A 23,842-nucleotide genomic window follows, 5' to 3' on the forward strand; every position below is an offset into this window, starting at 1 on the left:
TAGTGTAGTTGTGAGTAGGGATGATCGAACTTTTGAAAAGTTCGGTTCGACTAGAACACCCGAACTTCCCGAAAGTTCGGCCCGGATTTCAGAACCCCATTGGTAATCAAAAACACAATTTTGAAGCCCTAAAACCCAATAAATGCCCCTAAAAAGTGCCTAGGGTTCTGGGTCATGGCCCAGGGACTATTAATCACACAAAAAAAAAGTTATTAAAAATTTTCATTTTTGATAGAGAGCCAATTATTGAAAAAATTATTGAAAAAAAAAATTAGATTTCTTTGGATTTAGTGTCTGGGGGGTCTAAAAAGTGTACCTGTGAAGTTTCAGCTCTGTAGCATGTCCAGAACCAGACAAAAAAAGATTGTTTGTATTAGAATTGCAGTAGAGCAGGATAGTGGCTCCGCTATTTTCACACCCGGCTGTTTTTGTTGCAGGCGTTTATAGGGCTTTTTTGTGGACGTGTTTGGAGGCAGGCATGACATCTGAACTTCTGTGTAGGGGTATATATACACACACACATGTATGTATATGTACACATACACATATATAGGTGTGAAAGTAGCAGAACCCTATGCCTGCTCTAATGAAATAATTAGCAGGCATAGGGCTACGTTCCTATCACACCTATATGTGTGTATGTGTATAAATACATATAAGTGTGTGTGTATATATACCCCTATACAGAAGTTCAGATGTTATGCCTGCCTCCAAAGACGCCCAAAAAATGCCCAAAAAAAATGCCTGCAACAACACACCTGGGCGTTTTTGTTGCAGGCGTTTTTTGGGGCATTTTTGGGCGTCTTTGGAGGCAGGCATAACATCTGAACTTCTGTATAGGGGTATATATACACACACACACACATGTATGTATGTATATATACACATATATAGGTGTGAAAGTAGCATAACCCTATGGCTGCGCTAATTAAATAATTTGCATGCATAGGGCTACGCTCCTATCACACCTATATGTGTGTATGTGTATAAATACATATAAGTGTGTGTGTATATATACCCCTACACAGAAGTTCAGATGTCATGCCTGTCTCCAAAGACGCCCAAAAAATGCCCAAAAAAACGCCTGGAACAAAAACGCCCAGGTGTCTTGTTGCAGGCGTTTTTTTTGGGCATCTTTGGAGGCAGGCATAACATCTGAACTTCTGTATAGGGGTATATATACACACACACACTTATATGTATTTATACACATATACACATATAGGTGTGATAGGAGCGTAGCCCTATGCCTGCTAATTATTTCATTAGCGCAGGCATAGGGTTCTGCTACTTTCACACCTATATGTGTGTATGTGTATATATACATACATGTGTGTGTATATATACCCCTACACAGAAGTTCAGATGTCATGCCTGCCTCCAAAGACGTCCACAAAAAAGCCCAATAAACGCCTGCTACAAAAACGGCCAGGTGTGAAAGTAGCGAAGCCACTATTCTGCTCTACTGCAATTCTAATAGAAACAATCTTTTTTCTATGGCGGTCACCCTGACATGGAAGGGTTTGGTCACCCTGCCATAGCAGTCAGAGTCAGTTAACCCTACACTACACTACGGTCCCCCTGACACTTAACACTTTCCCTACAGAAACTAGATTATTAAATCTAACTATAGTGGAAAATAGTACCCTAACTAAACTAGATATCCCTTTCCTCACACTAATAATTGCTAAATGACACTTTGAAGCAGGGTTAACAGAACTGCTTCCACTCTCTTCCACATCCCTGTATTACAATGCTAGAGATTTGGTGGGGCTATGTTATATACTACTGATTGGCCTCTGGACCCCCTAGTCACTCCAATCACATTCCTAGCATCCTCCTGCCCCCTCAATTGGCTTTTACTGATGGTTCTGGTCCAATCACTAGCTTTTAAAGCCCAGTTCCTGTCCCATTGCATTTTGGTCGGTTCTGGTTGCCGAATTCCGAACTTTTTCAGCAAAAAGTTGGAAATTCGGCCGAATTTCGAACAGTCAATGTTCGGGTCGAACCGATGGTCGACTCAAACCGTTCGATCATCCCTAGTTGTGAGGTCTGAGGTCTTTTTGACCCCAGATCTCACAATAAAGAGGTACTGTCATGCCTATTTCTACTACAAGGTTTACATTCCTTGTAATAGGAATAAAAATGATCAAACATTTTTTTTTTTTTAAAACTGTAAAAATAAAAAATAATAAATAAAAAAAATAGGAAAAAAAATTAAAGCGCCCTGTCCCCGTTAGCTCGCACGCAGAAGCGAATGCATACGCAAGTCCCACCCACATATGTAAACGGTGTTCAAACCACACATGTGAGGTATTGCCGTGATTGTTAGACCTACTCTGTAACTTTAAGCTGGTAACCTGTAGAAATTTTTAAAATGTCGCCTATGGGGATTTTTAAGTACCAATGCTTGTCGCCATTCCATGAGCTTGCACAATTTTTAAGCATGACATGTTGGGTATCTATTTACTCAGCGTAACATTATCTTTCACATTATAGAAAAAAAATGGGCTAACTTGGGCTAAATTGGGCTAAGTGTCAGAATTAGGCCCAGTCCTTAAGTGGTTAAATATACAATTTTTTTAAAATGTATTTACATATATATTTTTCATATTAATACAATTACTGGTGTGCAGTCATGTTGTAACAGGAAGGGGCCATCCCCAAACTGTTCCCACAAAGTTGGGAGCATGAAATTTTCCCAAATGTCTTGGTATGCTGATGCCTTAAGCGTTTCCTTCACTGGAACTATGGGGCCAAACCCAACCCCTGAAAAGCAACCCCATACCATAATCCCCCCTCCACCCAATGATTTGGACCAGTGCACAAAGCAAGGTCCATAAAGACATGGATGAGGGAGTTTGGAGTGGAGGAACTTGATTGGCCTGACCTCAACCCAATAGAACTCTTCTGGGATGAATTAGAGCAGGCCTTCTTGTCCACAACAGTGCCTGACCTCACAAATGCACTCCTGGAAGAATGGTCAAACATTCCCATACACACACTCATACACCTTGTGGACAGCCTTCCCAGAAGAGTTGAAGCTGGTATAGCTGCAAAGGATGGGCAAACTCAATATTGAACCCTACGGACTAAGACTGGGATACCATTGAAGTTCATGCACATGTAAAGGCAGGTGTCCCAATACTTTTGACAATATAGTGTACGTATCACTGAGGGTGGTGTGCTGTGAGCTGCTGCCTTGCCGAGGTAGCGTGGTGTTAATCTTTCTCTGTAAAAATGAGAACTATTCAACAGGTTGTATTTGCAGTTCATAAAAAAAACTTTCCATGTTCAGGTCTCTGTCATTCATATCTTTTTATTAAACATTTGACAAATGATCTAGACCTATTACCCTATAATACACAAATACACAATAATATACTTACCCTGGTTTACATGTATAATTTACTTTTGATTCAAACAAAAAGTCTTTAAATTGTATTTCTCCATGAGCAATGTCTCCTGGGTTGTCACATGGCTGGCCTGCAATAGTGAAAGAAAGCCATTATATTTATTTTTCATGTTCCACAATTTAAAATAACAAGGTGAAATAACATTTTTACTTTCTGTGTCTCAGCCAATCAGGAGAGAGAATCCCAGACGGTCGAGGGACTTGTGGACATAGCTGGATAGAGACGGGGCTCAGATAAGTATTAGGGGGTGGATAAAAAAAACCCTTCTGCCTTTCCAACTCCTTTAATAGACCTATTCTAGAGCAGTGACACCATGTTTATATAAATGTATTTTCATTTACTATTGATGAGTAAATTAGAAAAACATGTAATGCATAGATATTCAATTAAGTAAATAAACATAGACAGCTAATTCACAGATTCACATTTACATTGGTGTGGTGTGTTAATGCACAAGCGTTAGGTCACGCATTAACCACTTGAGCTCTGGAAGGGTTTACCCCGTTCATGACCAGGCCATTTATTGCCATTTAACACTGCACTACTTTTACTAGTAATTCTGTGATCATGCAACACTGTACCCAAATCAAATGTGTCATTTTCTTTAGGTTGTATTTGATCACCACTGGGTTTTTTTTTTTTTAATATATAAACCAAAAAAAAAAAACAATTTGAAAAAAAAAAAAATATATATATTTTTTTCTTAGTAGTAATGGAGGTGATCAGCGACTTATAGTGGGACTGTGATAGCGCAGCAGGCAAATCATACACTGACGCTGGATGGGAACTGACTAACTGACACTGACATCACCAGTGACACTAATACAGTGATCAGTGCTAATAATATACACTGTCCTGTACTAATGACACTGGCTGGAAAAGAGTTAATATCTTGGGGTTAAGTGTATGCCTAACACGTGTTAATGTGCGTATTATGTGCTGCTTTTTACTAAATATCTATTCTACTTTTTGTCTAAATATATCTATTCTCCCTGCATGCCCTGTACTAGGAAGAGGCCAGCGAGATACAGTGCCTTGCGAAAGAATTCGGCCCCTTTGAACTTTTCAACCTTTTGCCACATTTCAGGCTTCAAACATAAAGATATAAAACTGTAATTTTTTGTGAAGAATCAACAACAAGTGGGACACAATCATGAAGTGGAACGAAATTTATTGGATATTTCAAACTTTGTTAACAAATAAAGAACTGGAAAATTGGGCGTGCAAAATTATTCAGCCCCCTTAAGTTAATACTTTGTAGCGCCACCTTTTGCTGCGATTACAGCTGTAAGTCGCTTGGGGTATGTCTCTATCAGTTTTGCACATCGAGAGACTGAAATTTTTGCCCATTCCTCCTTACAAAACAGCTCGAGCTCAGTGAGGTTGGATGGAGAGCGTTTGTGAACAGCAGTTTTCAGTTCTTTCCACGGATTCTCGATTGGATTCAGGTCTTGACTTTCACTTTCTAACACCTGGATATGTTTATTTGTGAACCATTCCATTGTAGATTTTGCTTTATGTTTTGGATCATTGTCTTGTTGGAAGACAAATCTCCGTACCAGTCTCAGGTCTTTTGCAGACTCCATCAGGTTTTCTTGCAGAATGGTCCTGTATTTGGCTCCATCCATCTTCCCATCAATTTTAACCATCTTCCCTGTCCCTGCTGAAGAAAAGCAGGCCCAAACCATGATTCTGCCACCAGGTGATGAGCTGTGTTGCTTTTACGCCAAACATAACGTTTTGCATTGTTGCCAAAAATTTTGATTTTGGTTTTATCTGACCAGAGCACCTTCTTCCACATGTTTGGTTTGTCTCCCAGGTGGCTTGTGGCAAACTTTAAACAACACTTTTTATGGATATCTTTAAGAAATGGCTTTCTTCTTGTCACTCTTCCATAAAGGCCAGATTTGTGCAGTACACGACTGATTGTTGTCCTACCTCAGCGGTAGATCTCTGCAGTTCATCCAGAGTGATCATGGGCCTCTTGGCTGCCTCTCTGATCAGTCTTCTCCTTGTATGAGCTGAAAGTTTAGAGGGACGGCCAGGTCTTCGTAGATTTGCAGTGGTCTGATACTCTTTCGATTTCAATATTATCGCTTGCACAGTGCTCCTTGGGATGTTTAAAGCTTGGGAAATCTTTTTGTATCCAAATCCGGCTTTAAACTTCTCCACAACAGTATCTCGGATCTGCCTGGTGTGTTCCTTGTTCTTCATGAAGCTCTCTGCGCTTTAAACGGACCTCTGAGACTATCACAGTGCAGGTGCATTTATACAGAGACTTGATTACACACAGGTGTATTCTATTTATCATCATTAGTCATTTAGGTCAACATTGGATCATTCAGCGATCCTCACTGAACTTCTGGACTGGGCTGCACTGAAAGTAAAGGGGCTGAATAATTTTGCACGGCCAATTTTTCAGTTTTTTATGTGTTAACAAAGTTTGAAATATCCAATAAATTTCGTTCCAATTCATGATTGTGTCCCACTTTTTGTTGATTCTTCACAAAAAAATTACAGTTTTATATCTTTATGTTTGAAGCCTGAAATGTGGCAAAAGGTAGCAAAGTTCAAGGGGGGCCGAATACTTTTGAAAAGCACTGTACAGGTACGTCGCTGTGCCTATAGGAGCTACCTGTCCGCAGTACAACGTGGGTGGTTGAAAAGAGGTTAATGTAAGTTGCATTAAGGCAGCCAACTGCAAACTTCCCTAAAGTCCCAGATTTTTGACATCATGCACTATGGTGCATTGCCTTAGTGTGTTGGGGTGCTTTTCAAAATGAATGGCACTGCAAGGTGTCAATGCATGTAATGTGTTTTGCCATGATACATAGATGTAAATCTGCTAAATTCTTCCTAATTATTTGACACATATTAGAGTCTTCACATCAGGAATTGCTGATTGTAATTGCTTGGTGTATGAGACAAATATGAAATCGGTCTTACACATTTGAGTCTACAGCATAGTCTTTTATGAATGCCAACCCAGTGGCAAGAAGTACAAAAAAAATTCATAATCTTTCCTTTCAATATGCAACTGACATTAACTAAGGGGTCTGTGTCAGGTGTTCCAGTTATACATATTAAACATGTATTAGTATAAAAGATATTAAGCACATACAAATAAATCTAGTGTAGGCGTTTTGGGACTCCAAGAGTTACCAACTTACGTTCACAAAATACTTCAGGATCTGACCACTTAAGGTCAGGACCACAAGTAATTTCATTGTTTGCATTGTCAGTGAAGATATAGCCTGGTCGGCACTTGTACTTCAAGGATGTACCAACATTGAAATATTGGTTTTGAGGAAACCGTTTTTCCAGCTCTCCATATCCAAGTTCAGGGGGGGACTTGCAGACGGCTGTCAAAAAAAATACAAAAAAAAAAAAATTTAAGAAACTCAACTGAATGAATGAGTCTAAATGCAATTAATTAGAAGGACATTAAATGAAGAGGCATTCCAAAAATTAAGCAATTCCCATGTGTTCTGAAGACATGTTACGAACATAATTTCAATTCCATTTAGAAACATCTGTCTTAGAAAAGAAAGGGAAAATTGATGCAATTTAAATTGTGGTCAAATGCATCAATGGAAGCCAAGTGAGGCATTAGATACAAAATTGTCAAACACATTATCTTCATAAAACCTAACATAATCTTGCGTTCATATTTAAATTGGAACACAACTGCGAGAAATAATGTTACAGAAGAAGCAATACCACAAGTATTGTCAGTTTGTACCATAAGTGTCAGTTTGTTAAAGTGGCTCTAAATTCTCAAGGTTTTTTACCTTCATGCATTCTAAGCAGAAGCCCTCCAGACTCCCTAATACTTACCTGAGCCCCATTGCGATCTAGCGATGTGCACAAGACCCTTGGCTCTCCAGGGGCTCTCCCTCTTCATGGGCTGAGACAGCAGTGGGAGCCATTGGCTCCCGTCTCTGTCAATCACAACCAGTGAGCCAATGAGGAGAGAGGGGAGGGGCCGAGCCACAACTTTGTGTGTGAATGAACTCAGAGAAACTTGAGGGGGGCAGGTAGAAGAAGAGAGGGTCCAAGAGCGGTGGCGGAGGGCCCGAGAAGAGAAACATCAGGGCTTCTCTGGGTGTAGGCAGAAGAAGGGAGGGGCCAGGAGCGGTAGCGTGGGACCCAAAAAGAGGAAGATCAGGGCTTCCCTATGCAAAGCCACAGAGCAGGCAAGTATGACATGTTTGGCATTTTAAAAAGAAAATTGCCTTTAATATCACTTTAATCTCTAGGAACTTTAGTTATCAGAATCGACATTACTAAATATTTTTAGACAATCTAAAAGGAGAGACTATTTTATACAGTGTACTGTACTTGTAAAAATCTAAAAACAAAATGTACACAATACTGCTTACTCTCTGGGTTGATTCTCTTAGGTTACTACTGCATTGTACACTCTTTTTTGTATATTTTAGAATAGCATGTCATGTCCTCCTCAAAGATGTGCAAGAGGCAAATACAGTGGCTCCTAAACCATTAAGATAAACTAGAAGTGAACACTGGTTATGGTGTAATGGTTATGTCTAGAATACAAAAGGTCAGAGGTTCAGTGCAATCATAGTTCTAAAATATTTTTTATTTTATAGTAATGTGTTTATTTTCTCAAAATGAATAAAAAAAACTAATATTCTAAAAATGAACATTGCAATATGCAGCACATGCCTAACACAGTACTGGAAATAAAATATTTAAGTTTTTAGAATATACATTTGTAGTAATTTGAAGAAAATTAAAAATTAACACACAAAAAAAAAAATCACATCAATAAATTAAAAATGTAAACTCAAAAACTCAAAATGACCTGAACCCTATACCATGAGTATTCTAAACAGATGCACTAACCATTATACCACAACACTTACGGCAACAGTACTGATATAGGTAAATGCCTAATAAATTGTACATTTACATAATTAAAAAAAAATGATAAAAACTGAAAATTTATATCAAATACTTACCGTAATTTTCCTTTCCTGATGGACTCCATGGCAGCCTACGTGTGGGTTAGTCCCGCCTCCTCCTACCTCATAGGACCCCACTCCCATGAATTTCACTCTGCCCTAGAGACCATGTTCCATAAAATAGCCTCCTCCGGCAGATGGGTGGGGACTCCGGCTGCCATGGAGTCCATCAGGAAAGGAAAATTACGGTAAGTATTTGATATAAATTTTCCGTTTTCCTGACAGACTCCATGGCAGCCTACGTGTGGGAAATAACTAGCCAAACACACCAGGGTGGGCAATCTGCTGTTCAAAAGAAATTTAATTTGCACCATCAACTGATAGTATCCGCAAACCAAAATCAACAGATGATAAAGAAGCTGGCTCGCCACAATAATGAGCCATGAAAGTATGAATTGAAGACCATGAGGCCGCCTTGCATACAACTTCAGGAGCCACATGATGGAACGCTGCCCAAGAAGTCGACATTCCTCTTGTAGAATGCGCTGTCACAGCCTCCGGGGGAGCCAACCCTTTAGCTCTATAGGCCCACTGAATGGACTGGACAATCCAAGATGCGATCGTTCTAGATGAAGCACGCAAGCCTTTATTCTTCCCATAGAACAGGACAAACAGATTATACGTATGGCGGAAATGAGATGTGGCTTCCAGATATAGCTTCAGAATTTGCCCTACATCCAGTGGATGAGTCGCAGAGTCAGAGGATCTGAATGTTGACAAGACAATTTCCTGATTTTCATGAAAAATAGAGGATACTTTAGGATGAGAATCCAACATGGGAATCAGAACCACCCGATCCGGGAAAAACGTCAAAAAGGGTTCTTTGCAACCCAAAGCTCCCAGCTCAGAGACCCTTTTTGCTGAGGTGACTGCCACCAGGAACGCTACTATAAGAGACAATTCTTTGATGGAGAGTTGAACCAGGTTATCTCTTCTGAGGTCTGCAAAGAAATTCAGAACAAGTGGAAGATCCCACTTAGGGAATCTGGGCTTCCTTTGTGGTCCGAGCCTAGAAGCTCCTCTGAAAAATTGCCTCATTACGGGATGCTTTGCCCAGGATGTTCCTGTGAAAGCCGAGATAGCTGACATCTGAACTTAATTGTAGAAAATTCAAAATATTTTGAACCTTTGGAGTGCCTTGCACATCCATATTTCCGGATATATGAGACATGAACTTCTTCCATATCCTTTCGTAGATTCTATTTGTTCCAGCTCTTCTCGCATTCAACAGTGTGGAGATAGCTCCGCTTGGACACCCTAATGCCTCCAGCCTTTCCCTTTCAAAAACCAGGCCATCAGGTGCAGATAGGCAGGGCAAGGGTGTAACACCGTTCCCTGAGACAGGAGATCCTGCCTGGAAGGTAGTGGAACTGGCTCGCGAAAGCTCAGCTGTAGCAGCATTGGAAACCAGGGCCTGTTCGGCCAATATGGGGCTATCACAAGAGCCTCCACTTCTTCCGACCTGAGTCTCGTCAGGAATCGAAGGAGGACTGGAACCGGTGGGAAGGCGTAAGCCTTGTGAAACCTCCATTGCAGGGCAAGGGTGTAACACCGTTCCCTGAGACAGGAGATCCTGCCTGGAAGGTAGTGGAACTGGCTCGCGAAAGCTCAGCTGTAGCAGCATTGGAAACCAGGGCCTGTTCGGCCAATATGGGGCTATCACAAGAGCCTCCACTTCTTCCGACCTGAGTCTCGTCAGGAATCGAAGGAGGACTGGAACCGGTGGGAAGGCGTAAGCCTTGTGAAACCTCCATTGCAGGGCAAGGGTGTAACACCGTTCCCTGAGACAGGAGATCCTGCCTGGAAGGTAGTGGAACTGGCTCGCGAAAGCTCAGCTGTAGCAGCATTGGAAACCAGGGCCTGTTCGGCCAATATGGGGCTATCACAAGAGCCTCCACTTCTTCCGACCTGAGTCTCGTCAGGAATCGAAGGAGGACTGGAACCGGTGGGAAGGCGTAAGCCTTGTGAAACCTCCATTGCTCTGTTAGGGCATCCACCCCGAAAGCTTGTGGGCATTTGAATCTCGTGTAATACTTCTCCAACTTGAAGTTGCAGGGGGAAGTGAACAGATCCACTTCCGGAAGGAACCCTAGGGATTTTAGCCACTGAAACACATCGGCTTGAAGACTCCACTCGTTGTTGTCCATTGAGACTCGTGATAGAAAATCCGCCTGGATGTTCTGTGATCCTGGTAGATAAACCGCAGTGAGGTTGGATAAGTGTTTCTGAGCCCAGACCATTATTGGCTCGACTTCTTTCAATAGAGAGTGACTGCGAGTTCCCCCTTGACGCTTTATATACGACACTGCCGTCGTATTGTCCAGCCTCAGGAGGACAGATGTTCCTACTGTAAGGTTATGAAATGCTTGGAGAGCTTGAAATGCTGCCTGAAGCTCCAGGATGTTCGAGACTTCCCTGTGTAACCGAGGATTCCATTTGCCCTGGGCTATCTCTGATAGGCAGTGAGTGCCCCAACCTGTGTTGCTTGCGAAAAAAAGGAATTGGCAGCACTCCAGGTTGAGTCAAAATCCAGGTTTATTGACTGGACATCCAAATATGACAATCGTGACAAGGTAGACGCGTTTCACACACTGACTGTGTGCTTAATCATTACTTTTTTTTTAAAATGTAGCCAAGTAGGGGTTTTTGGAGTATTTCTACGAAAAAAACTAGGGGAGGGTGATTGGCCAAGGGTAGGGGCACGTCTTGGGACTACATTAATGCCTCCCTTAAGTAATTTTGCACAGGTTTCATCGGTACCTAACATAGGGAGGTGTCGATTAATAATGTCCCGAATTTCTCTAAATTCAGAACTGTATGGGGTAGAAAAGGTAAGTTTGGTTTGGTGCATGCTCCTGCTGTGTGTTTTAACCCTATAGGATCTTATCTATTTTTGTTTTTAGCTATATTCCAAGCCCTATTGATCATCCACTTTGGGTAGCCTCTGTCTAAAAACCTATGAAAAAGGGAGGAGGCTTCTCTGTCAAAGTCGGCATCATTTTTACATATCCGTCTAACACGTATAAATTGTCCAACCGGAATGCCTTTTATCGTGTGTTTGGGGTGTCCAGATTGTGCTGACAGGAGTGAATTACCTGACAGGGGTTTTCTGTATAGTGTAGTTATGATTTGTCCATCAATACCTTTTAACAACACATCCACATAGTGTATTTCTCTAGCGTTGGCTTCTCCTGTAAATTTTAAGTTTTTATTGTTACAATTTAGGAAGTCAAGGAATGAGTTTAACCTTTCAACTCCATCCTCCATGATAAACAGTAGGTCATCTATAAATCGAAAGTAAAATTTAATAAAAGGTCTGAAGGGGTTCTCACCCCCAAAGATGCGGGGCCTCTCCCACCAGCCCATGTATAGGTTGGCGAGTGAGGGCGAAAATTTAGCGCCCATCGCAGCCCCGCACCTTTGGAGGTGCTTGCGTCCGTGGTTATCGTGACCCAGGAGATGGGAAGGATAGAATGGCAATTGAGTAGATTCCTCTTCTGCAACCACCACAGGAGACTGTCCGCATTACTGGGGAAATCCAAATCAGATGATCCATGTCGCCTGGGCACCATTGGAGCCGTTCTTCTTCATTACTAAGAAGAGTGGAGAATAGAGGCCTTGAAACCTCTCTTTGGCTGGTACTGGAACTACTGCGCCTTGAAGCAACAGTGCATCTACGTATGCCGAAAGGATTTGCCTTTTTTCTTCCGACCGTGGAAGAGCTGTGGGAACGAACTTGAGGATAGGTGGACTGCAGAACGACCAAGTGTGGCCTGTGCAGATTGTCCTGATGACCCAAAAATCTCTTATCGAGGCTGCCCAGACGTGTCGAAACCGGAGAAGGCGAGCACCGACCTGGACTGTCTGGACAGGCCCAACATCAAAAGGACTTAGCCGCTTTCCGGCTACTAGAAGAGGCTCCTTTGGAAGCCTTTTGGTTTGAAGATGGATTTTTCCTCCATGTTTTCCGGAATTCACGACCAGGTCTGTAACTTCGAGCATCCTTCGCTCTATCCGAAGATTGTCTGGACTGTGTCCTTCTCTGACCCAGCAGGCGACGATCCTGCGGGAGAACTTACCGCCCGTGGCCCGCGAAATAGCGCTCTCCAGCTTGTTCCCGAACAAGGAAGACCCTTTGAATGGAATACGGCACCAAGCCTGCTTGGAGGAAGGATCAGCCAGCCAGGGGCGCAGCCATAGAGCCCGTTTAGCTGTCACTGAAGAGAGCATGACCCGGGCCACCAGACGAATAATATCTAGGGAAGCCTCCCCCAGAAAAGAAGCCGCCAGTCTGAGCTCATTCACTGAAGAAGCTCTGGCTACTTCTTCTGATACAGACCTTAGATCTGAATCCACCTCTATTGTCCAGGCCTCCATGGCCTTGGATAAAGCCGCAATGGCTAGGGCTGGTTTACAAGCCATTCCAGCAGACACATAAATCTTCTTAAGGTCAGTGTCGATTTTTCTTTCCAGCCCATCTTTAAAAGACACTGTGTCTTCGAGTGGAAGAGTAATGTGCCTCGCTAATCTCATGAGGGCGGCGTCCACTAGGGGCGCTGACTCCAGGTGCTTCACATCCTCACTCTTGAATGGGTACATCCTGGAAACTTTGGATACCAGAGAATTTTTCCTCTCTGCACATCCCCACTCATCCGAGAAGATTTCGCCCAGCTCACCTAAAAAGGGAAAGTTATGGCGCTCTTTCTTTAGGTGTTTGAAGTACCTTCTTTGTTTAGATGGAGACTCTAATGGCTCCTCCCACTTTAGGGCTCCCTTAACTGCCTTAACCAGGGTAAGGACCAAGGCAAAACCAAAGCCTGTGCCAGGAGTATCTGATTCGTCCTCCCTATCCGAGGAGTTGAAGCCGGAAATTCTCTGCTGAGAAGGGCCGGGAGTACTGAGGCTATCCCTAACAGGGATGTCTGCCATACCAGCCGAGGGGCTACAGGTGCGGTCAACCTCCAGGTTTTGTAGGGATTCTTGGACCACCCGTCTAACCAGGGATTCCACCTGCTATTTATCATTCCCCCTTTCTCTAGAGGCATGGGCAAAACATGCATAACATAGTGATTTGCCATCAGAAACACGTGCTGCACAACCCCAGCAAGATCTTCTATCAGGGTGTCTTTGTGCTGATGCAAGCGTGGAGCCTTCCCTGTGATGTTTGGTAGAAGACTTGTGGCGACTAGTGCCAGGAGATGTGTGATGACGTTGTGACCTAGTAAGGTCCTTATCTTCGCGTGCTTTAGTTTGTTTATCAGACCTAGAAGGGCTAAGAGAAAAGGCAAAAATTACCCCTACCGCCGCCCTTAATCCGAACCGTACAGGGATAGGTAAAAATAATACCACTCTTACCTGTAGAGTAAGGGTTGGCCACTGGGGGGCAGTGAAGTATCCATACTGCTCTTAACAGGAAGACTAACAAACACAGGAATAAGGAAGTGCTGCATACACCAGACTGCACACAGACATCCAGCAGGATTAAGCTTACCACTAGCAGAGAACGATCAAACACAGGGAAGCCGCCGCATATGCCCGCAGTACAATTCCAATGTGATCCACTGTGACAGCAGTTTAAATCTGCCGCCAGATGATGACGTCACCGCCCCCCCGTGACAGACAGCATCCGTGCGCATGTGTGAGCACGAACAGCCACTCCACTGCGCCGGCACCGCCCCCAGACACCCAGCGGTGACCCGGAAGCTGCGCTGGGACACAGGAAGAGCCGGGGGCCGCAAGATGAAACGCACCTGCGTTCCAAAACACCGCAAGACAAAATACATATACAAAAAAATGGCTGCCATACGTTACCAAGCACGCTCCGAACCACGGTCTGACCTGGGACACGAAAACCTACAGTGCATCGATTCGGGGTGTATTAATGGGCCTCCCGCTAGTAGCTAGGACGATTGGCCGTATTCAGCTTGCCCGCCAGTGGCCAGGCTTTATGCTTCTCCAATGCATGGGATTGCACACCCGTGTCCTACCCCGCTAGTAGCTAGGGCGTACTGGACTCTTCAGGAATTCAGCCTGGAATCAATCGTGTAAATCACCAGGAAATAGACCGAAAATCTTCATGAGGTAAGACTTGATATCCATCCAACAGGAGGAGGACAAAAAAGGAACATGGTCTCTAGGGCAGAGTGAAATTTATGGGAGTGGGGTCCTATGAGGTAGGAGGAGGCGGGACTAACCCACATGTAGGCTGCCATGGAGTCTGTCAGGAAACAAATGTTTTACTATTTAAAAGAATAGTAACTAATATTAATAATGATTTGATTATTAAATGAAAAAGTTAAGTTTATTTTATTTTTTAACTTTCAAATTAGTGGGTTCTAAATTAAAAAGTGTTAAAGAGAACTTACAGCATTTGCAACTGAACGGTCTTTATGTTATTCGCAGGGAAAAAGTCTATGCTAACCACTGTCTATGCAGCATGTCCTATTGTAGTATACACAAATAGGATAGAAAAAGTAACACTATCCAGATTTGTTTTTGTGATAGCCGTGCATCAAAATAGCAGATGTGACAACATTAAAAAAAAGATGCATTTGCATTGATAAATGTCCCCAAGTATATGGGGAAATATGTGCCGTGCTAACCAAAACCAATTGAACAAGCAAATACATTTATTAACTAAACCTCAATATATTTTTGCACAAAAACTCTGTGCATTTAAAACATATGACCTTCACAATATGAGAAATAGATCTTCATCCACATGTGAAAAACCAAGTATTAATAATAAACAGAATAAAAATAAAGATATTTCACATTCACATATCCACAAGTGTAATACATTTACATGCAGGTTAACCAAAAACATAACCAAAAGCAATAAAGCTCTGGCAAATGCAAAAAAAGTTATGTTTATCCACAGTGAATCACAGCGCCACCTAATGCATCTACAGTGCATCACAGCACACCCAGCAGCCTCATAATTCTGTAATGTAGTGCCGGTTCACATTTCTGCGATCACAGAGATCGCATGTAATTCGGAGCGCACTGCTCCTAAAATTACATGCGATCTCTGTGCGGTGCAAATTCAGCCAAACCGTTTGTATGGCTGAATTCGCACCGCAATCGCACCCAACTCGCACAGGACCCTTTTTTTGGCAGAATCGGATCGCATGGTGGTTCACACTAGTGTGATCCGATTCTGTGCAAACTTTCAAATCGCACTGCGATATGCGATCTGATCTGAGGGTGTCGTTAACTTTTAATTGACACCCCCAGCGTATCGCATATGGAAGTGTGAACTGCCAGGGGTGCGGATGCAATGCGGGAACACGCTGTATATTCGCAGCGTTCCCGCATCGCAGAAATGTGAATCGGCATGTACTGTAAATAGTTTGTTTAGGTTACACCAAACAAACTAATTAAAGCAATGTTCAACATGGAATTTTAAGGTTTCATAGGTTTCATAGGTTTCTCTAAATTTCCTATGTAATCGAAGGATGTGCATGGGTCAAAAAGTAGTAATTTTTGTTTCCTATCCCTTCAACCCAAAACTTACCTTTAGCCAAAGAAAGGAAGGCCTTTTGTCTTTACAAAGTTTTAGGAAAAAAAAAAAAAGCTGTGGTTCTTTTTGTACAGGCTTTCCTTCTCTGCCAACTACCGTATTTCTCTACAAGATGCATTATACAAAGCTATTTATTCCACTTCAAGCCTGTATTTTGTTTTTGTGATTTGAACTTTTCTATGCCTTACATATTTTAATGTAAGAGAAATGTAATTACTATCAAATATCTGGGGTATAGCAGTAAACTCTTATCTTGAATTTGAAGCAGTCCAAGACAGTACTGTTTTTCCACCATAAATTATCCCAAGTCTTCCAGGGTGAATAACACTGATCATTTAACCTGGAAGATTGGGCACATTCTACAAATAAATGTGCATAATACCATGAATAAGCGAGCATTATTCATGGTGTGTTGAAACTCAACAGTGCTGATTAGTGATGGGCCGACCACCCCCCTGTTCGGTTCACACCAGAACATCTCAAACAGGGGAAAAGTTTTAGCGAAGTCTATGGGACACGAACATTAAAAATCAAAAGTCCTCATTTTAAAGGCTTATATGTAAGTTATTGCCATAAAAAGTGGTGTATGGGGACCCAAGTACTGCCCTAGGGGACATTCATCAATGCAAAAACATTTTTTTAAAACAATCGTTTTTACAGGAGCAGTAATTTTAATGAATTTTAAAGTGGAACAATAAAAATGAAAAAGTCCTTTGAATATCGTGCCTGGGGGGGGGGTCCCTTAATGTGCCTGTAAAATGGTGCATCTGTATGATGTATGTAGTCTTTTGCAGCAATGCTGACATTTCTAAAGGAAAAAATGTCATTTAAACTTGCTTGCGGCTGTAATGTATTCTCGGCTCCCGGCAATACAGATTAAAAAAAAAATGAAAAAAACGGAGTGGGGGTCCCCCCCAAAATCCATACCAGACCCTTATCTGAGCAGGCAGCCTGGCAGGCCAGGATAGGGCCCCCCTCCTGAACCATACCAGGTTGCTTGCCCTCAACATGGGGAGGGTGCTTTGGGGGGCCTTTTCCAGACAACCCTGGGCTGTGGTTGCGGGGGTCTGTGGGTGAGGGGCTTATCAGAATCTGGAAGCCGCCGTTACCAAAGGGGCCCCCAGATCCCGCCCCCCATGTGAATGGGTATCGGGTACATCGTACCCCTACCCATTCACCAAAAAAGTGTACAAAAAAATTAAAACAAAACACAGTTTTTGACAAGTACTTTATTCAAAAATAGAAATAAAAAATTAGTTTCCCTTGATGTAAATCCATCGTCAATCACGACACCGGCAGCACCCGAAAAATAGAAAAAAATTCAAAGACGCTTCCGCCCCTTCTGAGGCTTACTCACCGAATGTTGCTCTTGAGCTTTGACAGCTCTTTTATAGGCAAGGGGTGAGGCCAACTGGTTACGTCACCAGGTGGCACCGCCCCCATCTGATGTCATGTGACGTCGGAAGAGTCTTTAATTTTTTTCTATTTGTTAAGTGCAGTGAGCATCGTGATTGATCATGGATTTACATTGTGGGACACTTTTTATTTTTATTTTTGAATAAAGGACTTGTCAAAAACTTTCTTTTGTGTTTATCTTTTTTGTACACTTTTTTGGTGAATGGGTAGGGGTACGATGTACCCGATACCCATTCATATAGGGGGGGAGCTGGGATCTGGGGGCCCCCTTGTTAAAGGGGGCTTCCAGATTCCGATAAGCCACCCACCCGCAGACCCCCACAACCACAGCCTAGGGTTGTTGGGAAGAGGCCCTTGTCCCCATCAACATGGGGACAAGGTGCTTTGGGGGGCACCCCAAAGCACCCTCCCCATGTTGAGGACAAGCGGCCTGGTATGGTTCAGGAGGGGGGGGCGCTCGCTCGCCCTATCCTGGCCTGCAAAACTGCATGCTCGGATAAGGGCCTGGTATGAATTTTGGGGGGGCCCACATCTTTTTTTTTTTTTAATTTTGGTGTGGAGTTCCCTTAAAATCTTTACCAGACCCAAAAGGCCTGGTATAGATTTGGGGGGGTGGGGGGCATGCCTTTTTTTTTTTTAATTCTTTCATAGGGTTCCCCTTAACCACTTAAATACAGGGCACTTTCAGCCCCTTCCTGCCTAGAACAATTTTCAGCTTTCAGTGCTCATTGGTATCTATGGGAAATAGTGGTTAGCTTGGCATGACATTGCTCCTCATCTTTAACATTGGCGTCTATTTTGGTCAGCTTGGCATGGCACTGTTGCCTGTTTTTAACATTGGCATCTATGGGAAATATTGGTCAGCTTGACAAGGCACTGCTCACAAACCATAAGTGACAGGGGCACAAAACTTGGGGGGCACTAAGAGGAGACCCAGGACTACAACATATCTATACATTTTAAAAGTGGGGTATGCCTGTTTACTACATTGACTGCACTAATCTGACTAAACTCACTATCCACTAACTACCTGCCTAATCTCTTATTATAACACACTGTACACGGCTGCCATAAAAGCAGCAGCCTTATATAGAGTGGGGCATGGACTTAGCCCCTGAGCCATGATTGGCTAAAGACACCCTGCCTTTGGCCAATCATGGCTCTGACAGGACATTGTGCTGTGATTGGCAAAAGCATACAAGTCAGATGCATGCTGTGGCCAATCACAAGCACTTAATGCACTGCATTTGTGGATGCATTATGGGGTGCTCATCGGCGGGCGAACTTCTGGCCGAGCGCCCCAGGTGTTCGTGTGTTCAGCAAACAAACACCTGATGTTCGAATAGAACTTACATTCGACTGGAACATCAAGCCCATCTCTAGTGCTGATGTGATGACAAAAGACAAAGTGGTGAAGTACAGGAAGACCCAGTGGGGGGGATTAACTAAAATTGGTGCACACGGAATCTGGGGCAGCTGTGCACAGTAACCAATCAGCTTCTAACTTCAGCTTTTTCAATTAAGCTTTGACAATTAGGCTCCTTTCACATCGGGGCGATTTGCCAAATTGGAGCTTAATGCTGACAATGCCATTGTCCAAATCAGCGTGATGCCGATTAGTTCCTGCACTACTTTTGGTGACTTCGGGGGCGATTTTAATAGACATCTGTGCAGGAACCCGCACAGATGTCTGTCAAATCGCTGACATATGGGTTTGAAATCATGCAATTTCAGCTAACCTCCCATGATTTTAAACCCGCCCTCAGTGTGTTTCACACTTGCGCAACTTAGGAACTGACTTGTGAGACCCAAAGTCGCAGAATATGTGAAATGCCATGTATCTCTATGAGAGCCATTCCTATTGACACTACTGAAGTCGCTGCTACTTCCAAAAAGGTTCCTGCACTAGTCAGCTAGTGTAAAAGGAGCCTAAAACCTAGAGACTGATTGGTTACTATGCACAGCTGCACCAGATCCTGTATGCACCAGCTTTAGTAAGCACCACCCAGTGTGTCATGTAAATGTTCTGAAGACATTTGAAAAAGGTAAGCATAACAAAAAGAGCAAAAGACACTGTATATGCAGGGGACCCCCCAAGGGATATGCTGGAGAGGGTCTGAACCTGAAGTTTGGCCTTAATTTAGTTTAATATCCCCATATGGGAATGCTATGAATGACTTAAATAAATATTACCCCATGTTATTTTCATTGTGACAGCACTAACCGCCAAATCCAATGCTTGAATATAAGGGGTTCCCATGTACATTAAATCTATAACATGCCAAGGTAAAATGTGGTGGTCTATCCTCTTACCCATTAAAAGCAGCTGTATTATTTTTGGGAAGACTACTTTAGAGCCTTACAGTGTATGTAAGCTAATTGCAGCTGTCATTACTATAAAAAAAATGTCCATTTCATTTTTTGTACTATATACAGAGGTGGATTTACAATTAGCCATTCTAGGAAAGTGCGTATAAGCATCCTTACCAAAGAAGTGTCTGATGTTAAGCGGTTCAGTGATTTGGGAGGGATTTAGAGTAAGTTCCCACTTAAATATCATAATGCAGCAGGTTCAGGCAAGGGAATATACGGAGTATAAATAATGTGTACATGTCATTTGGTATAATACAATTTTTTTTTTTTATATTTAGTGGCCAATTTTCTTAGTAAGTTAGTCTGTAGTTTTGTTCTCTTTTAGGTAGTGAGATATATTTGGTTTAATAAACATGTTGTAGCTTAAGGGTTTGCAGTTATGGTAGTATATTAGCTCTATTGTGACTATACCAGAATGGGACAAATAAAATGTGTTTCTGTGTATTAATCAGCACAGGAGGGATGTAGCTTATTTTGTGGCTCGGTGTGGGGTGGAAAATAAGGCACCAATGATTCTCTGCCTTTATGTTCATAAAATGTAAATCCAGTCTTGGCCCTAGTACAACATTTCTAAGGGCTAGAAAATAATCTGTTATACAACAACATACTCCTCACTGAAAACTCAAGGGTGACTATTTTCAGTGGAGACAAATAGAAATATCCATGAAAGTCAGTATGTCTAACCTTTACATTCTGGTGCTCCAGATGTCCAGTTTCCTTCAGCTGTGCAAGATACTGAAGCTTCACCAACAAGTGTCAAATTATCACACTTGTAAGTCACTAAATCTTGGTAAATATATCTTTTCTTTTGAATGCTGTATGATCCATTCACAAGATCCTCAGGTGGTGGGCAGGTCTGTACTGTAAAACAAATTCTGAGTGTTGTATATTTGGTACAAAATTACTTCAAATTGCATGCTAAAACTGGCAAGACAACCAACTTAAAACTCACTAGATGTTATTTTTTAAATTACATATAAACCTTGCCTCAACTAAAATTAAATATCTCACCAACCATCTCAGCTAGTGTTGTAAACCATTCACAGCACTGTTATATAGAACCAACATTGATTACTATAATTTGACAGATAGAACTGTACAATATTCTAGGGACAACGTTTAAAATAAATGATATGACAAAAATAATTCCCCATAAATCTAACTGGTAATTTTGACACAACTGGCTTTTTACTTTAGGCAACAGTACCTAGGTCATGCATGCACACCCCTCAGTCATCTGCCCCAGACTCTGAGACCCTAAACTCAAATTGTGGCATCCAACAACCATCCATGTTTAGCCTACAGAGCAGGAAAAGCAGGTGGTTTGCTGCTGACATCTTCATCTTCAACATAGTGGTTGGACAAGCTTTTATAACCTGTTCAAAAGCCATCTACTTTTATGAGCTTTGGCAGGCTGTCTGTGACCATACATCAACCTCTTTACCTAACATAGCCACAAAAATTCACCAATTTGAATTTTTCCTTTTGATATTAGGAATCAACAGATTAAAAATAACATTTTCAAAGTGTCTTTACCTTTTAAACTAAAAAAACAAATAACATTGAACAAGACTTCTCATTCACTATAAGAGGGAAACCATTAATATTAAGAAGTCATCAATAGAATTAGGTTCCTAGTTTCTCTGCAGCCTTTATGTTGTCCCATTGAAGATGGGTGGATTTCAGATCAAAGTCTGAAAATTCTATCTCCAGCTGGTAAATTGTATACAAACACTGGGGTTGATTTTCTAAAACTGGAGAATGCAAAAACAGGTGCAAATATGCAAAGAAAGCAATCAGCTTTTAGTTTTTTTTTTGTCAAAGCTTGATTGAACAAGCTTAAGGTAAAACCTGCTTAGCTATCGTGCACAGCTGCACCAGATTTTGCACTCTCCAGTTTTAGTAAAACAACCATTTTCTGTCTGGTGGTTAACTTAAAACATTTTTTACACAATGTTTGCTTGTGCTGATTGAGTAGTTAGTTCAGTGGTGGCCAACCTTGGCACCCCAGATGTTTTGGAACTACATTTCCCATGATGCTTATGCACTCTGCAGGGTAGTTGAGCATCATGGGGAAATGTAGTTTCAAAACATCTGGGGTGCCAAGGTTCGCCATCACTGAGTTAGTTCATAGTTACATATCATTGTACATAGCTGGTAAGGATGAATAAGAACAACAGTCTATCCAGTTCAACCTGGGTTTGTGTGTTTGTCGCTACAATTTTTCATATCCCTGTACATTGCATTCGCTAAGAAACCCATCTAAAAGTTTTAACATGTATCTACACTCCCTGTTGACAGCACCAACTATGGAAAGGAAAATAGTTAAATAGTTTCCTCACAATGCTAGAGTCGTCATTTAAAGATTCATATATTGCAATCAAAACCCTCTTAAGCACACTTCTCCAGGCAGAATAAGTTTAACGTTTGTAGACGTTTTTCATAACCAACGTCCTCCAGTCCCCTTATTAGCTTTGTTGCCCTTCTCTGGACATCCTTCCTGAAGGTTGGTGACCAAAACTGGACTGTATACTCCGAACCAGAATTTTTTATTTTTATTAAATGGTAGCTTAATCTCTGAGGAAATGCCCTTTTTAATGCATGCTGCTAGTCTACTAGCCTTGCTTGCTATAGATCAACATTACTTGCTAATGCTGAGTCTCTGACCTACTAGGAATCCTAGATCCTTTTTCAATGTTAGGATGTGTTTGTTGAAGGCATTATTGGGTAACAATTAAGGTATTTAAGGTAACCCAAGACCCTGCCTGCCATGGCTATAGGAGGAAATAGTTAGAAATGAAGATAAAATAAAAGGGAGTAATAAAACAGAAATAGAAATAAGGGGAAGAACTATGTGTGAAATGGAAGTGCCACTCCATGACTCACAAACCTGAATTTTATTTTACCATTTATGAGAGAAATGGTCTAGAAGGGAATTTTTGAGGGATAGCAATGTGGTCAATTACTGTGTCCTGACTCCAGCTGTTAGTCATCTGCTAGTAATTTTCCTATGCTCATTGTGTGCTTTTGTACTTTTACCTCAACTATATTTGAAGGGAGTTGTGAGCTTCAGTCGTGCAGAATAACCACCACTAGGAAAGTGGTGTAATTTATTTTTTTTTAAATCAGGAAGTCCCTGATCAGGAAGAATAAAGTATTGCAGTATGTCAGGACTGTTTATTTTCTTTAACTGTTGGAAAGTTTTGAAATGTTAAACAAAACTAACTTAATTGACTTAAAGTGGTTGTTAAGCCACTATGTGATCTTTACATCATCCTCTCTGTTAGATTACAAACTGTATCCTAGTACCTGTGCTTTATTTTAAAAAAAGCAGATTTCTACCTGTTTTCACAGCTCCTATTGGCGATCACGTGACTCCCGACTCTCTTCTCTCCCGTCTGACATCTCCCGGGGGCGGGGCCAAAAACTTCCTCTGACCTCATCTGGGGAGCTGGGTATCCAGGGAGGAAAGGAGAGAGCCAGGAGTCACGTGACGGCCGAGCGGCACTGTGAAAACAGGTAGAAATTGGCTTTTTTTTAATAAAGCACAGGCACTAGGATACAGTTTGTAATCTAACAGAGGGGATGATGTAAAGATCACATCCTTTTGTAGCAGCTGGGAGGGGAGCAGAGTGGCGCTAGTAAGCTGACAGGAGGGGGGGAGGAGGACAGAGGGAGACAGAGAAGAGCTGCAGATAGCTGCGGATGACGGAGACACATACGCTGACTACAGTGTTAGGGCTCAGTAGCCATGATACACCTGTGGTCAGTGTACAGGAAAGGTAAGAAACTGGCAGGATTAGCCAGGTATTTAAGGTTATATGGGGGGGGGGGGGCTAATTACACAGCACAAGCACTGTGCTGTATATCATGCTTTAACCACTTGCCGACCGCCGATGTCCGCCGGGCACTCGCGATCAACCCTTAGAGCGGGAGAAAGGCAGGCGGCTGATGTAAACAAAGCCGCCTGTCATTCTCCCCTGTGTAAGAAAAGTGATCATACAGTTCTACTATGTAGGACCGTTGATCACTGTTCCTACACCTCAAGCCACAGCCAATCACAGTTAGAATCACACCCCTAGGGACACACACAACCCCTCCCTCTCAAAAAAAGTTAACCCCTTCAC

At 42.2% G+C, this 23,842-nt stretch overlaps 1 protein-coding gene across 1 annotated transcript in view; it reads right to left on the reverse strand.

Annotated features, from left to right (window-relative positions):
- The window catches only part of LOC309546075 (C4b-binding protein alpha chain-like), a 290,333-nt gene that overhangs the window by 19,278 nt on the left and 247,213 nt on the right, over positions 1-23,842 (reverse strand). Inside the window, exons 19-21 of the mRNA XM_082245585.1 lie at positions 20,400-20,576; positions 6,587-6,778; positions 3,390-3,486 (exon numbers count right to left, since the gene is read on the reverse strand). Coding sequence (XP_082101711.1) covers positions 3,390-3,486; positions 6,587-6,778; positions 20,400-20,576 — 466 coding nt within the window. The remainder of the gene's footprint in view (positions 1-3,389; positions 3,487-6,586; positions 6,779-20,399; positions 20,577-23,842) is intronic.

This window comes from Pelophylax lessonae, assembly GCF_965119305.1.
Source record: "Pelophylax lessonae genome assembly, chromosome: 2".
In the NCBI taxonomy this organism is placed as follows: domain Eukaryota; kingdom Metazoa; phylum Chordata; class Amphibia; order Anura; family Ranidae; genus Pelophylax; species Pelophylax lessonae.